The 16,254-nt window shown below is 28.7% G+C and overlaps 2 protein-coding genes and 1 long non-coding RNA gene across 3 annotated transcripts in view; 2 read left to right on the top strand and 1 right to left on the bottom strand.

Moving 5' to 3' along the window:
- The window catches only part of LOC129914878 (uncharacterized), a 52,570-nt gene that overhangs the window by 7,830 nt on the left and 28,486 nt on the right, over window positions 1-16,254 (top strand). The gene's annotated exons all lie outside the window — the stretch shown is intronic.
- Window positions 2,037-15,020, bottom strand: LOC129914883 (protein takeout). The gene is made up of 6 exons (XM_055994331.1): window positions 14,887-15,020; window positions 11,426-11,544; window positions 6,759-6,880; window positions 2,550-2,683; window positions 2,323-2,475; window positions 2,037-2,251 (listed from the first exon to the last, which is right to left on the bottom strand). Exons 1-6 carry the CDS (start codon window positions 14,948-14,950, stop codon window positions 2,103-2,105), a joined length of 741 nt encoding a protein of 246 aa, XP_055850306.1. The 5' UTR covers window positions 14,951-15,020; the 3' UTR covers window positions 2,037-2,102.
- LOC129914884 (uncharacterized) lies at window positions 15,197-15,515 on the top strand. The gene is made up of 2 exons (XR_008772258.1): window positions 15,197-15,296; window positions 15,394-15,515. It is a non-coding gene; the product is annotated as an uncharacterized LOC129914884 (long non-coding RNA).

The raw sequence follows: 16,254 nt of genomic DNA, 5'->3' as shown, positions 1-16,254 counted from the left end.
TTTTTTTTTGCTTTCAACGAAATATAATTTTACTTTATCGGGTCGTCTGCTGTCGTGTTGACAAAAAAAACTTTCCTAACTAACTTTCCAATAAAACTACCTTAATTGTAAGGATTTTTTTTTGACAGCTGACCAATCAGAGGCCGAGAAGTTACCTAAATATTTGGTCCCTAACGTTTCTGAACCTGCCCAATTTAATTTTTTTAAATTCTGAGTTTTTCAAAAACACTTCATTCAATTAACTTGATTTTAATTTTACAGATAAGAATAAACGTCTGGATTAATATTTATTTTATGTTTTAAGTCCGTTTGTGAGAAAATTGCTTCTACCACTTAAATGATGGGAATTTTTTCTTCACAGCCCTGCGATATACATATAGGTAACATAGGTGCAATTCTGTCTGTCTGTCCATCTGTATGTACCTTGAGCTACAGCCAAAATTACAGGAGCAATTTTCTTCAAATTTGGTAGTAAACAGTTTTTTGTAATTTCCTAGAGGGGAAATTGAATGTTTTTAGGACAAAAACTAACCATAATAGAAAACGGAAATAGAAAAGTAACTTTTTTTCTCTATAGATTTTGATTAATATATTTGTGTGCAGTATTTCACATAAGAGCCAACTTTTGAAATAAAAAAAAAATATTTTTGTACTGTTATTAAAAGTACCTCCTTTTCTTTGGTTACCTCGTACACTACTAATCGGATTTCAAAGAAAATTTTTATACAAGTAACAGTAATCTAATAAATTTTTCAATAACACATTTTTGGATAAAATTTTCATTTTTTTTTTGTAAAATCAATTTTTTGATAACGGGTCAGTGAAATATTTCGAAATTATGTTTTTAATTATTAATCGAAAAAGTGGAGAAAATTAAAATCCTGTTTTGATTTGGCAAAAAAGCCAAAGGAAAACAAGATTTTAATCTTCTCCACTTTTTCGATTATTAACTCTAAATTGGTCAATAAATCATGTTTTTAATTATTATTATTTCCTGAAAATGGCTTACCAACTTTTTTTTAAAAAATGTTATTTTTTTTAAACGGCTCTATCGATTTTCAAAAAAAAATTTCTAAAAATATCTTTTCATACAAGAAAATAAATGGCATACTTTTAATCTTCTCCACTTTTTCGATTATTAACTCTAAATTGGTCAATAAATCATGTTTTTAATTATTATTATTTCCTGAAAATGGCTTACCAACTTTTTTTTAAAAAATGTTATTTTTTTTAAACGGCTCTATCGATTTTCAAAAAAAAATTTCTAAAAATATCTTTTCATACAAGAAAATAAATGGCATACTTTAATCGTGATCAATATCATTTAAAACAGTGTTTTGTTACTTAAAGAAAAAATAACAGATTTTATATTTATGTATTTTTTAACACTACTGGTGAAATTCCTTTATTAAATTAAATTATAATTTTGACAAATTTCTTTTACATATAAAAATTTATTGAAAAAAAATTGTTTTTGTTCACAAAAATCTTAATTTTAATTTTAAAAAACAATACGGCAAAGGCGGCATTTTTAACTTTTAGAGGTTAAAGTATTTCTTACTATCGACGCATATTTGAAAAAAAAAAATCAGCTGCTCGTCCCGGTTCCGTAATATTTCCATTTTTTGAGCAAAAAGATCCGGTAACGTCCTATACAAAATTTATATCCTGCCAAAAATGGATCTAATTGTACTTATGTGAATACTTTCCATTGCCGTGACACCTATGATAGCTATAATGGCTTACTTTTTAAAACCCATGTAACTAAACTAAAGATTTCTAGCAGTTTATAAAGTCTGTAAAATGTACTGATTTTATAAAATTTGAAAATTTTTAACTTTTAAAATAGTTTTTGGCAAAACTTATTTTATGAAGAGTAAAAGAATTATGGTTGTAAGAAAACAAAAAAAAAACTTAAAATACATTATTATTAACTTTATTTTCCATTCATACTTATCATAAATTTAATTTAAAATACTACAATGATATTTTATATTATTAACTTATAAGTAACAAGATGAGAATAAATACCCAAATGCAATAAGACCCTTATATTTAATAAATACACTTATTTTAAGAACTAATATCTATAATTTATAAACTTAAGCCAACCAATCTTCAAGAGGAATTCTAACAAAAAGTCTATCCATAAAACTGCGTATGACCATGGTTAATTTAGCTCTCAAAGCTGGTTTCATTTCTTTCAGTAATTCTTGTGCGTTCGAGTTGATAAACAAATTCAAAGCAGCTTCTGTAATTAAAATCATTTAATAATCAAATATAAAAAATTAAATAGTTTTAACTAAAATAAGAAATTCTTACGTATAACAGTATTTCCATTTGCAATATTATCAACACCCATTTGAATCGATTTAACATTGAAGTCCATCTTAACTGTATCTACTGTGAGATAAGTTTTACCATTTTCACCAACATTTGGAATAGCTTTGAAGTAAATCTTCGCCTTGACACCCTCTGTGGAGTTCAACAAAAACATTAGCCTTAGAACCGGATGGAATAATTGCATACAAAATTTTAAAGAAACAAACCATATTCTCCCCAGTATTCGCCAGCACCAGAGGCCTTTACCAAAATCAAAACACCTGTAGAACGGTATTGGGCTTTGACTTTGATCCGTGGAATTTCACAAGTCAATTGGAATTGCATGGTCTCGATATCCGATCTGAAAATGTCAAAAAAAAAAAGATAAATTATAGAATTTACAAGATGAATACGATTGAAGAGGTTAAACAACTTCGCGGTCTTTGTTGCGTTGTTAAAAAGTAAGTTCTGTTAAATTAATTAAATCTATTAAAAATTCAACACCTTATCACGACAATAATTACTTTGTAAAGTAAATATATGTAAGTATTGTAATGTGACGATTTGTTTACCACTAATTGCTATTGTTAAGGGGTGATTCATTTAATTGGGTAGTAATAGGGATGCCAAAGGTGGGTGTTCAAATAAATTATTGCAGTTTGAACTGTTATTTAAAAAAGTCAACGCGCTTCATTTTTGAAATATTAATTTGTCACAGTAAAAAAATATAAAAATATACATGTAAATAATAAATACTTGCACAATAATATATGTTTACACAGGGTGTACAAGATCTACTTGATTCAAAACTAATTTAGGAAAATATTGTACTTAACTCGAGGTTAATTTAATCTCGCACTGAAAAACTGAACCTAGGTCTAAAATGTGGACTGTGCACTTGCAAATATTAACTTTATCATTGTCTTAAAAGGAAATAATTTCATTGAACTTTGGGAAATATTTTTTGTGACATCCTACAGTGAAACGAAAAGCTGAAAAAATGGTCATCGGGCTATTACTTTTGAATTAACGAACGGATGTTATTAAAATTAATAAAATAATTTCTTTAATGGTTTTGAGCTTCAAACAAAGAGAAAACAGTATGTTTTGGGTGCTTGTTTCTAAGTATTTTCTTCATTTATCACCTCAGTTTTATTATATGAGAATTTAAATGAATTTTTAAAAAAGTCACTGGGGCGTATGCGTGTCATTTTTTTTCTATAGAAAAACTTAAACAGATAATCGCCATTCTTTCAATTTACATTTCTATCAATTGATAGTTGATAATAACACTGTGTTCGAAAATGGAACTTTTTTTCCGACAGAGGGCTCTTATGTCTACTAAAGATAATTCGAGTATGCTGAACACGATGGCGTTCTTAGTTTTTCTGGATTAGGTCAAATAAGAAAGATTTTTTCTTTTTTTTTCAATTTTTCTAATATTTTTCGTATTACCTAAATTTAAATGCAGCACTCGGTGGCAACGATTTGATGTTGTATTTCAGGATAGAATATGGCTTTGTTTACAAATACGAATAGGCAGTTTCTACCTATCTACAATATTGGTTAAGCTTAAGAGTGAAAAAGTAGCAGTAAAACACTGTTATTTTTGTTTTAATTTTTAAGTTTATAAAATAAAAAAATTACAAAAAGTTTAAATGCAATACATATGTAGGGGAAGTGGGGGCAAAACGCCCATGGGCTCAAGTAGCATAAAAACCCGCTTAAGAGCAACCCTCTTAAGAGAAAAACCCGCTTATCTGAAACACGTTTCTGATCTTTAAATATTTTCTTCAGTTAAACGGGGACTGTGACAAATATATTATGTGTTGTGTATGTAAGCTCATATAACGCAGATGGAAGTAATAGTAAATATGTTTTAATTTTAAAACAAATTGAAAGAAAAATGATTTTTTGAACTTAAACAAAAATTAAATAAAAATATTGATACCATGCCTGATTTTTTAATTAAATATCTACATCTACATATGTATAATATTCCAGAGTACTAACACATACAAGGTGTGCACAAAAAAATGTTGAGTTTTCGCATACATTTGTACCTTTATAGTTAAAAAATGTAAGAAAAATTGAAGAAAAATCGACGTTTTTTTGCCAAAAAATAATGATTTAAATAGTTATTCGACAGATTTTTTTTCAAATAACTTCTTTTACGAATAATACTTCCAAAATAATAGATTTTCCATCATTTTTTTATCAATAAAAATCAAAAATTGGAAAATATATGGTGTTTTATACCCTCAGTTTTGGCATGTGCAAACAAAATTTCAAACGCAAAAATCTTTCTTATTTGACCTAATCCAGAAAAACTAAGAACGCCATCGTGTTCAGCATACTCGAATTATCTTTAGTAGACATAAGAGCCCTCTGTCGGTTTTTTGAACTATCACAGTGTAATTAAACTTCCATATTTAATGATGATGCGAACCGTTATTAGTTGAAATGTAATTGAAAAGTTCCTTTGAAAGTTCACCAGTTATTCCATAAATTAGGTTTTAAAACATGAAAGTTCAGTATTTATTCATAGTTGACGTTTGCAATACATGTGAATATAAATTTTGTATCTGCCATTTATTTTTCAGTCCCCCAAGTAAAAAAAGAGTCCTTTTCAAAATAAATGTGTCCCTTCCTAAAAAGTCCGCATGTTAGTGTTATCAATTTTTTATTTCATAGAAAGCAACAAAAACGTAACAAAAAAAAGTTAGTTGTCAGTTCACACGATGCGAACTTCTGACTTAATACTTATTTACATCGGACTTTTTAACAGATTAGAGCCAAATAATATTTTAAGATATTTTTATGTGAGTATAATACCTAAATGAAAACAAATTCAAGTATACATTATTTCATTTGATTTTCGTTGATTTTTTTTAATAAAATCAACTTTATTTGAGTTAAAATGATTGTGGAAAAAATGTATCCCTTTTAAAAAATATGTAGGTATCCCCGAATCCTATTAGAGAAAAAGAATCGCCCGGGATACTTTTGTATCCCTCTGGCAACTCTGATTGTAATTATCGAAAATGTATATCTAAGTATTGTAGGTGTTACCGTTGTGATATAATAATTTTTTTTATGTTTGAAGTTAATTTGTGGAAAATTGCTCCTACCGCTTAAGCAATGGAAAATCTTCGTTCACTTCTACATAATTGTGTTTCTAAATAATCTAGATTATTTTTTGGTATTAATTTAAACAATTTTTGAAAAAAAAACAACAATTTGTGCTTTTCACAAAAATTTAAAACAAAAAAACCAATAAGGTAACAATTTTTTTTTTTCATAGAGGGTAGAGTATTTAAAATTACCGACGCGACTTTTGAAATAAAAAAACCTTAGAAAACGGAGCTGATTCCGCCTCTGGTTTCCTTTTATTTTGCCATTTTTTTAGCTATTAAAAATTAAAGTTAAATGTTTAAAAATGACAAAAGTTTTGACAGATGAGTATTGTTGAAATTGAAAACGTCGTTTTTTTTTCTAACACTTGTTTTGTTTCCTCACCTTATTTCAATTTTCGGTTGTATTCCTTTTACTCTATGTGTTGATACCATCGTAAGTTTGTCACAATAGATAAAATTCTCAATTAAATCTGAAACCGGTCAAAGAATCAAAATCTTCTTGGGCAATTTCAGTGGTCAAATAAACTTAAAAAGTCTAAATATTTATCCTACAAGCCTATAGTTGTTCAAACTATTCATGGTCACGATCATGCATTTGACCTCATTGATTGCATATCTACATAATGTAAGTTTAATGCTTGCTTTATGGTAGACAAGATCAACATATTCAACAGGAGCGGCATATCGCACATGCTACTGATTTATGTAGATTGTCGAATAGGAGGTATAGTCGTATAGTAAGTATACAACTTTTGAGTAGCTTCTTGTATAATAATTGATGTTATTCGTGCAGCGGTTGTTCATTACGAGGTTCGACCGTAACTTTGTGCCATTGACACTATAAAATTGAAAAAAAAAGCTTTTGATAATAGTGGGATGCGTAGATTTATATGTAAGTATGCAAGTTCTAAACAAAATGTTTATGTTTACATTAAAATTACAACATTTTAATGAATAAATTCTAAATATTATTGAGTTTATGATTGCTAAGAGATTAAGAGCTAGCGACCGATTTACCTACGTCATCTCAGTAAATATTTAAGACTTTGATCAGAGGAAGATTTATGTCTTTCAAATTAATAAAAAAAAAAAATCTATAATGCTACACTCCGGTTCCCTAAATTAATTCATTTTAGCATGGCTTAGATTTTCATATTCAGAACCTACACATAAAATAATAATTAATCAATTTTTCAAAACCACAATGTTTTTAGTTTTTTGTTTTACTAAAAGGTAGCTTAGAACCACTTTAATGAACAAATTTTCAATTATACATTAAACAAAAAGAGAACTACTCACCTTACATTTGTAACGGTTATGTTACCAACACCATACGCCTGAATATTTCGGAAAACTGCCCGATAACCATCTGGACCGGTTCCCAAAACAATTCCAATTTCATCAATGATCACTGGCTCAATCTAAAAAAAAAAAAAAATTAAAAAGTGATATAAAATGATGTAGAAAATAGGTAAAAATATATTAGACCGAGAGCCAGCGACCTAAAGTTTGCAGGTAATTGCTTAGTATTCAGCCCTATGAAATATGTTTAAGGACATCCCCAGGCATGTTACTGCAGAAAAAAAAGTCTCGTCAGCCGTGGCAAAAACGGTCTGCCAAGCACTTGAATGTGAAAAAAATTTTAAATTAAGAACTCGACCTTAAATCAAAAAAAAAATATTTAAAGAGAACGGCAACACTTACAAAACTAAACGATACCTTTTTTTAAAGGTAAAAAGTTGTACTACTTTCTGGTTTTTATATAAATGTTTTTTGATGAATAGTTTTTGAAACAAAAAATTTCAAACACAAAATTTTGAAAAAAAATTCAAAAAAAGTTCAAACAGTTTTTATTCCAAAAAATCTACCCAATTAAGTACTAATTTTTTTTCCAATTCTTATTTCACTTATATATTTTGAGTCAAACACCGAAAACTAGAAGCCAAAATCTCTTTTACTTTTTGAGAAAACTGAAAATTACCAAACCTTCTATTTTTTTACCAACGCCAAAATTACGGCTATTAATTATGTCTTTCAGAAAGGAAGTAAGATGTTCACAGGTTTTATTGCAGGAATCGTTCAATGGGTTATAAAAAAGATAAAACCGCGGAGTGCTATTAAATGAGAGGGTGGGAACTGGAGATAGGGGTGCAAAAGCCCCCTTTTTGGTTTTTTCAATATATCTCGTAAACAAAGCATAATTTTGAGATATTGTTCTTAACTAATTTTGTAGAGAATTAAATTTCCTATAATAATAATGTTTTTTAAAAATTGATAAAAAAAAATTTCCTTACCAAAACAGTCAAAACAAACAAAAAAAAAAAGGCGGAAGGGGTTATTAAAAAAAAGAAAAATACTTAAAATCAAAAAAATTTATTAAAAAACAAAGGTAACACTTACAGTTATGAACGATACTTTTTTCGAAAGCTAAAATTATACACTTAGAGCCCCCGCACACTACAAACTTTCTATCGGTCGATAGTTTAGTCGGGTTGGGCTTATAGTGTGCGCACCGGCAGCCGACTAAACAGTCGGGTCGCTAGGATACATTTTAGTTTGAAGGCAATTGTGTAGCAAAACAAACTTTTTTTTCGATCAAACAAACTTTTTGATCGGCCGATACTTAATCGTTGTAGTGTGCGCACTCTCATACATTTTCATTCTGATTAAGAGACCGACTAAACTGTCGGCCGATAGAAAGTTTGTGATTTTGAAAATTGCCCGAGCTGGGCTTGAACTCACGACCTATAGAAAGTTTGTAGTGTGCGGGGGCTCTTAATTTAAATTTTTAAGTTAAGTTATTTAAACCGACTATTTCGAAATAAACGATTTCAAAGTCAAAATTTTAGAAAAAAAAGTTTAAAAAACACGTTGATTAAGAATGACTTTGGATTTCAATACGAAGTTTATCCATAAAGTAAACAGCCTCAATTGATTTCTTATCAAAAACTGAAAATCATTATGTTCCTATGCCTTCTTGTTTTCCTTAAAAAATTAAAAAATGCAAAAACTACTTTCTATACCAGGCTCATTCATTTATTTTGAAAACAATTGATTTAAATAACTTAACTTAAAAATTTAAATTAAGTGTATAATTTTAGCTTTCGAAAAAAGTATCGTTCATAACTGTAAGTGTTACCTTTGTTTTTTAATAAATTTTTTTGATTTTAAGTATTTTTCTTTTTTTTAATAACCCCTTCCGCCTAAACGGGGGAAGATAGACACCCCCTCCCATAGTAAAAAATGATTGTATTTAACCCTTCTACAAAAAACCGCTATCAATTCTTGGTTGCTAAGTTATAGAACTTTCCGCTCAAATGTTTCTTTTTTACTTGAGAAAAACTGAATCTGCGAAAAAAAGATAGGTTCAAATGGCCATATTTTGGTTAATTTTCAATGAAAAAATTTAATAAGACCAGCATTTTAAAGAAAATTTAATCTTCTATGTTTTATTAGAGCAATTTTAATGTCTATCTCAGCCCAAATAAGAGACACAACCAAAAAAGTAAAAAAAAACTAAAAAAATTGATTTTTTTTTGTTTGTTTTGACTGTTTTGGTAAGGAAATTTTTTTTATAAATTTTTAAAAAACATTATTATTATAGGAAATTTAATTCTCTACAAAATTAGTTAAGAACAATATCTCAAAATTATGCTTTGTTTACGAGATATATTGAAAAAACCAAAAAGGGGGCTTTTGCACCCCTATCTCCAGTTCCCACCCTCTCATTTAATAGCACTCCGCGGTTTTATCTTTTTTATAACCCATTGAACAATTCCTGCAATAAAACCTGTGAACATCTTACTTCCTTTCTGAAAGACATAATTAATAGCCGTAATTTTGGCGTTGGTGAAAAAATAGAAGGTTTGGTAATTTTCAGTTTTCTCAAAAAGTAAAAGAGATTTTGGCTTCTAGTTTTCGGTGTTTGACTCAAAATATATAAGTGAAATAAGAATTGGAAAAAAAATTAGTACTTAATTGGGTAGATTTTTTGGAATAAAAACTGTTTGAACTTTTTTTGAATTTTTTTTCAAAATTTTGTGTTTGAAATTTTTTGTTTCAAAAACTATTCATCAAAAAACATTTATATAAAAACCAGAAAGTAGTACAACTTTTTACCTTTAAAAAAAGGTATCGTTTAGTTTTGTAAGTGTTGCCGTTCTCTTTAAATATTTTTTTTTTGATTTAAGGTCGAGTTCTTAATTTAAAATTTTTTTCACATTCAAGTGCTTGGCAGACCGTTTTTGCCACGGCTGACGAGACTTTTTTTTCTGCAGTAACATGCCTGGAGATGTCCTTAAACATATTTCATAGGGCTGAATACTAAGCAATTACCTGCAAACTTTAGGTCGCTGGCTCTTAGACTATATGTACTACTCAATATAATCTATTGCAAAAAATACTAGATGCTAGCAAAACAATCGTGCTCTTGAAAACTAGAGTTTACTTATTTACTTATAAGTATTTTGCTATTAAATAAACACAATTTTTTTTATGGAAGTGAGGGATTATTGTCCATCGTTGTGGTAGAAACAGTTTTCTCGAAAATTTATTAAAAAAAAAACAATGGTTTAAAAATTTAACTTTTATTTGCAATTTTGTTTACATTCAAGTACTTACATTCTACCTCGATTTTTTTATGACACGAGCCCAATACTTGCCCTATCCCCTATAGAGTAAAATTTTAGATACCTGTCCTTTTTTAAAATTATTCGTAGTAAAATAAAATAAAAAACTTTTGGCCATACTTTTTGTTCGTAAAATTCAGAGGAGAAAAAGTTCATATTTAATGTATTACAGTTTATACATATATAGCAAAATTCAAAATATTTCTATATTTCATTTTCAAATAATATTTTTATAGAAGGATTTGAACAAAAATTTTAACTTATTTTTTTTTTAAGTTCAACATTTTAATAGAGAGTAATTTTTTGAAGGGTTTATTGTTGAAGGTTAAACACAAAAGTTTGTCTTTTTTGTTCAAATTTTAGAGAAATTTCAATATAAAAATTCTATTTTCATCAAGAAAATTAAATGAAAATGAAGCAGTTTTTGATTTTTTTAAACAAAACTGTACATAAGACCTTTTTTTCTTCTGAATTCAACTAATGGCAAAACATTTTTTAAAGACAAATTTGTGTTATGTTCTGAAAGATTAAAGATTAAACCCATCATAAAGGTCAAAATATTTTTTACTACCGACGACGCACGTTTGAAAAAAAAAGATAAGACTGTTCAGTCCGGTTAAATAAAACGTTGTAATGTAGAGAACGGAACTGCATAGTTATTTAAAAAAAAAAATCTTAAAGTGGTTGTATCTCCTGTCGAAAAATTACTCCTCGATTGTTCCTTTATTAGATGTAGTTTAAATTCAAAAACAAAAATTCGAAAAAAAAACAACCTTCATTTGAAACTGCTATCCACAACGGATATTTTAAAAGGCATCGACTGTTTAATCCGTTAAAAGATGCAATAAAACCCAAAACAATTTCATTCTTCTACATCTTTTCGCTTTACAAATATTTACCCAATATGGGGAATTGTATTACCTACCATTATAAAAATACCAATGGCTACAAAAGGTTTGTTGAACTCCAATCATTATAAAATATCTTAAAGTAAAACCTGATTTGAATTTAATAGGTATGCAATAAAAGAAACTGAACCAGAATCTTTACTTCATGAACAAACAAAAAATATACTTATTTCCTGAAATTCACTTCTTTGTTTTTCTGGGTCAAACCTTATGCATAAAAGACACTTAAATTTGCTGTCTACTTTCTTAATATATTTGTTAATTTGAATTTTAAACCTTTGATCTTACAGTTTACAAGTGCTAATTCTTTCTCTAAATTCGCGATGATTTTTTTTTATTGATAAGCTTTAATTAAATTCAAACTAAATTTTATTCATAAATATCAGTGAAAGTGCGTCTGCGTATAGACAAGATTATTATTTAATTTTACCTCATACATATCCAGTTCTGGAACACCTTGTCGTAAATAGTGCACCAATCTGTTTCCACTATCGCGTAAACATTCATTTACAACTTCTTCATTTCTCGGACATTGTTGCAGGTAATAAGCTAAAAATAAAATTTAAAAAATTATTAAAAAATCTTTTTATAGTAAAACTACATTTTAATGTCAAAGCCTTAGAAATCTAAATTTTGGGAACTTTGTTGCTATAACTACAAAGGGGATTTTTTGTTTTGCTCTTACTCTCTTTATTCCAATCAAAGCGTATTTTGGGCTTGGGCGCGGATGCACTGTCAGTTTTTATTTCGTGGGCTTAAATCCAATTTCTTACCACCTAATCATTCTTTTTAGCGGATTTATTCACTAAAATGCATTTTTTGGGATATTTTGCTTCTAAGCGGATATCTTAGCTCCAGTGAGACTCGGGAGTTGCATGTTGTATGTACCTATGCCTAAACTCCCAACATAGGTATACCTATATCTGAGCGTATTGAATATAATAAATTATACAATACTAATGCTGATTTATTAAACCAACAATTTATAAAAGAATGTTGTTAAACTGTAATGTGCCTGGAGAGTACGTAATGTTCTAAGATTTTAGGTAGTTTCTTTTTTTTTTTCTTATAAAACCAGAGGAGCAGAGCTATTCACAGTACGTTATTATAATAACAAAACATTATCTGATCATTACTAGCGGTTCTGCTATCTCAGGGAAAGAATTAGGTTCCTTTTATATGGTGGAAATCGCCATAACTCCAGACCAACATAAAAAGGAGGGAACGTTTTGATTCTACGATTTCCGAATAGACTATAGACTCGAAGCTTCTATATTTATGCCATCTAAAGTTAAGAATGTCGCGTTATTCTCGATAGAAAAATTTAAGTATTGGACCGGTCCACAGTGGTGCCATTGGTCGTTTTTATCGTCAAAATTCATTTGCACGGCCATTTCTGGACGAAAAGTTATGAAATTTGGTACACTGAATGATAATAGTATGGAGAATAAGAAACCATATAACCGCAATATTTTCAATTTTCTGTGAAACATAAATAGAAGAGATCTCAAAATTGTGCTAATTTAAAAAAAAAACAATACATGAAATAGCGTAATAAGGGGTCTTAAAGCGTGTTTTACTAACTTGGCATTTTTTGGACTTTGTTTTTAAAATTTTTGATTTTTTTTAAAGAATATGAATCTATGAATCCTAAATCTAAGATCTGACACCTTTTTGTTATGAGTTTAGCCCAATTTCTAGCTTATATACTGTTTTGAAAATGAAAATTCTATTTTTATGCCCATTCTTTCCGCCATTTTGGAGCCGCCATTTTGAATAAAAAAAAGTTGGCAGCTTTTTCTTATTCTCCATACTATTACCATTCAGTGTACCAAATTTCATAACTTTTCGTCCAGAAATGGCCGTGCAAATGAATTTTGACGCCAAAAACGACCAATGGCACCACTGTGCGGTCTGGTAATTCTCCGGGCATGAATTCCATAGAAAATCTCTTTTGGAGCTTATCCCCTTTTGCATGTTATTTTTTATCAAAATGTATGAATTCTTTAACTTTTTTTAAGTTAATCCGTATCTGCGTGATAAGTGTTAAGCCTGAACTACATCAAAACACAAAGTCAAAAAAGTACAAAAAAGTAAACACGATGTTTTTTCTTCTTCCCCCTAGTAGCTTGTTTGTATATTTCTCTTTCATTTTAAAAAAGTATTCGATTTAAAAGCTTGAACAAGACCAAGCTTTCAATTTTTACAAAGTTTTAAAAACAAATACACTCAAACAATATTTTACATCCTTTCCGTAAGGTAGCTCTTCGATCACATAGTTCCTGTCATTTTGCGAAAAAAAATCTCTTTTGACAAACAATTTAAATTTCAAATACAGTCGATTCCCTATAAGTCGTACTTCCTTTAGGTCAAATTTTCCTCTAACTCAATTTTTTTTACCGTTTTTAATGAAACCGCCTGCAGCAAAAAGATTAAATAGATTCCTCTTAGTCGAATTTCCCTCTAACTCGAACCAATTTTCGTGTCCTGTGACAATTCGACTTAGATGGAGTTGACTGTAATTTGTTTACTTTTTCAATTTTTTTTTTTATTTGAAATTTCAAAACTTCAAAAACAAAAGAGCTTTTTTAGTCATTATTTTCCAATAGATGCCAGGTAAATATACACTTGATTTTTATATTTTGAGCTTTGTTTACTTTTTCGTACTTTTTTGACTTTGTGTTTTGATGTAGTTCAGGCTTAAATAAATGAGCAAACAAAAATTTAAGATATTTCGACAAAAAACTTTAAAAATTCAGCAACATGAACCAAAAAATTGTATTTTTTTCGTTTGGGCTGGGCCTATAATATGGCAAGGTACTGTACATAGGTAGGTATATGATGTTTGTTTATCTTTATTTCTATTAATGTTTGTTTATATTTAAAATACCTTTTCTCAAACACTTGATTTTTAAGAACACTTTTAATTTTGTAAATATCATATAAAAATAAAATATTTAATTAATTTTTGTCAAATAAAATGTTATTATTAAAACTTGATTCAAACGAAAAAGTTGTTTAGTTATTTTAGAAATATAATTATAAAAAATATAAATCGGGGCGGTCAAACAACTAAAACAAAAGGCATTTATTGTTTTTGAAAGTAAGACTTATCTTTTCAAAAAAGATTAAGTACTTTCAATTCTTTAAAAAGTAATGGTTTATATAACTTACATATATACTACATTTAATTGTATTTTGTTTAAGAAAACGGTCTTTAGTATTGTTTTTAATAACAAAAATTAAAAAATAAAATATTTTGGATTTTTTATAATTTTTTTTTATGTTTTTTGATTCATTAAAATTTTTTTGTTTTTAAAATATAATTTTGTGAAGCAATTAGATATAGATGGAAATCAAAAAGCATTTAAAACTCTAAAGTGAATACAACATTTGTCAGAGAAAAAGTGAAAATTTTAAATCTCTCTAGCGTAATCTTCAAAACTAGTTGTAGTTGGTAGAAAATGTTTCTTCAAATATGAACACTGAGAATATATTTAATTTGTCACAGAATAATTTTAAATACTATTTTTTTCAATAGCATCTGTTATAAAAAATTAAAATATTTATAATTTTGGTTTGGCAAATCATTGCAATAATATCATAAAAAATCAATTTTTACAATAAATAGTTTTAAAGTTATTACATTAGGATTCTAAGGATTGTATATAAAAAGGCTAGGTGCGAATTTCACAATATTTTAAAATTCGTTTTTGAATAAAATATCGAAAAAAGAACTCAATATTTTATATAAATTTTCTTTAAAAAATACCATGAATAGAAGCACTAAACCGATTATTATCAGTGAAATCAATTCAATATTATATACATATTTATCCGTTACATGCATATTCCAAAACCAATAACCCCTTAAAGATGATAGTTACTTACGCTGTTGTGCCAAAGTCCCACAAATAAAAGAGCTGACGAGAAACACCACAAGTTGTTTATTCATATTTACTGATTTATCAATAAAAAGTTCTGTGCCTTCTGTGGCTTAAATTGATTTTTTTTTTTAGTTTCGTTTGGTTTAACTAAATATACGTTTCACTCTCTAATCTTAAACAAACTCTTCCGGCAGCAGCGAAAGTATAAGACCTTTGATTTAAATTTATATATTTTCTATTTTGTTTGCTTTCAAAGTCAAAGTATCTATAAGACAAAAATACCGATAAATATTTTTTTTTTTTCTTTTGCAAAAACGAAATCTCTTAACACGAGTAATTATCGACCATCAGCACCACACCAATCACCTGATACCGTGAAGCGAAACGAAAGAAATGCAAATGCTACAAAATGTTGTAAGCTTTAAGTCATCTACTATAGACAAGACTGTTTTTTTGAAGTATCTTATATTTCAATGTAAAGACGTCACACAAAATTTTTTTAACTATATAGAAACCGTGTCACGCATATGAAACTAGATTGAAGACGTTTGAAGCACCAGAGAAGATTTACAGCCGATGGCGCGGACGATTATATTTTTTGGTGGACAACTTTCACGAGGTCTAGGTCACAAATGAACTGAAAAGCGTCTTTGGGGTACCGTTTTAAGCTAAAGGTACGTGCCAACTCCAAACCAAACAGAGACACTTCACACACAACACAATGAAATACCAGGGGGCTAAGTGGCCACAAGGTATTGCATTAATATAGGTGGAACCTTTGTGTGGTTCTTCTGGTTGGAGCTCTCATTTCTTTTACTATACGTCTTCTTCTGTTCTGGACAAAAAACAAAAAAAAAAAAAAAAAAAATTAATGCAGCACGACAGGAAAAGCGACCGATTTACCTATACAGGCAGAAGAAGAAGAACCTGCAAGTAGGTAGGTAAACACGAAAAATATAAAAACCAGAACAAAATGGTATGAGTTATAAACTTGAGAAGCATTCTAAACTATTGTGCGAGAGGTTTGTCCCTCTTTTTTGAAGTAGATTTCTGAGAACATGATGATGGTTAATCTGGGCCCAAGTTCTTTCTACACACATCAGCCCTCACTTAACTTGGAAAAGAAGTGAAGTGTATGTGATTTGAGCCTGAGGAAAAGTTGGAAGAATGGGAGAATTCTGTATATGTTGATTGGCAACCCGGAGGTGATGGCTCTCCCTATGCAAAAATAATGACAAGTTGCGGTTAGGTTAGGTTGACGTGTAACATAGTGTTCTTTAAATTTGCAAACCCCCACTTTCAAGCCAATGCTATTTTATGTGCATAGAATGTTGAAATTCTTTATAAAAAAAAACAACCTTCCTGTTCTGAA

This window comes from Episyrphus balteatus, chromosome 3, assembly GCF_945859705.1.
Source record: "Episyrphus balteatus chromosome 3, idEpiBalt1.1, whole genome shotgun sequence".
In the NCBI taxonomy this organism is placed as follows: domain Eukaryota; kingdom Metazoa; phylum Arthropoda; class Insecta; order Diptera; family Syrphidae; genus Episyrphus; species Episyrphus balteatus.
This window is presented reverse-complemented; position numbering and strand designations above follow the sequence as displayed.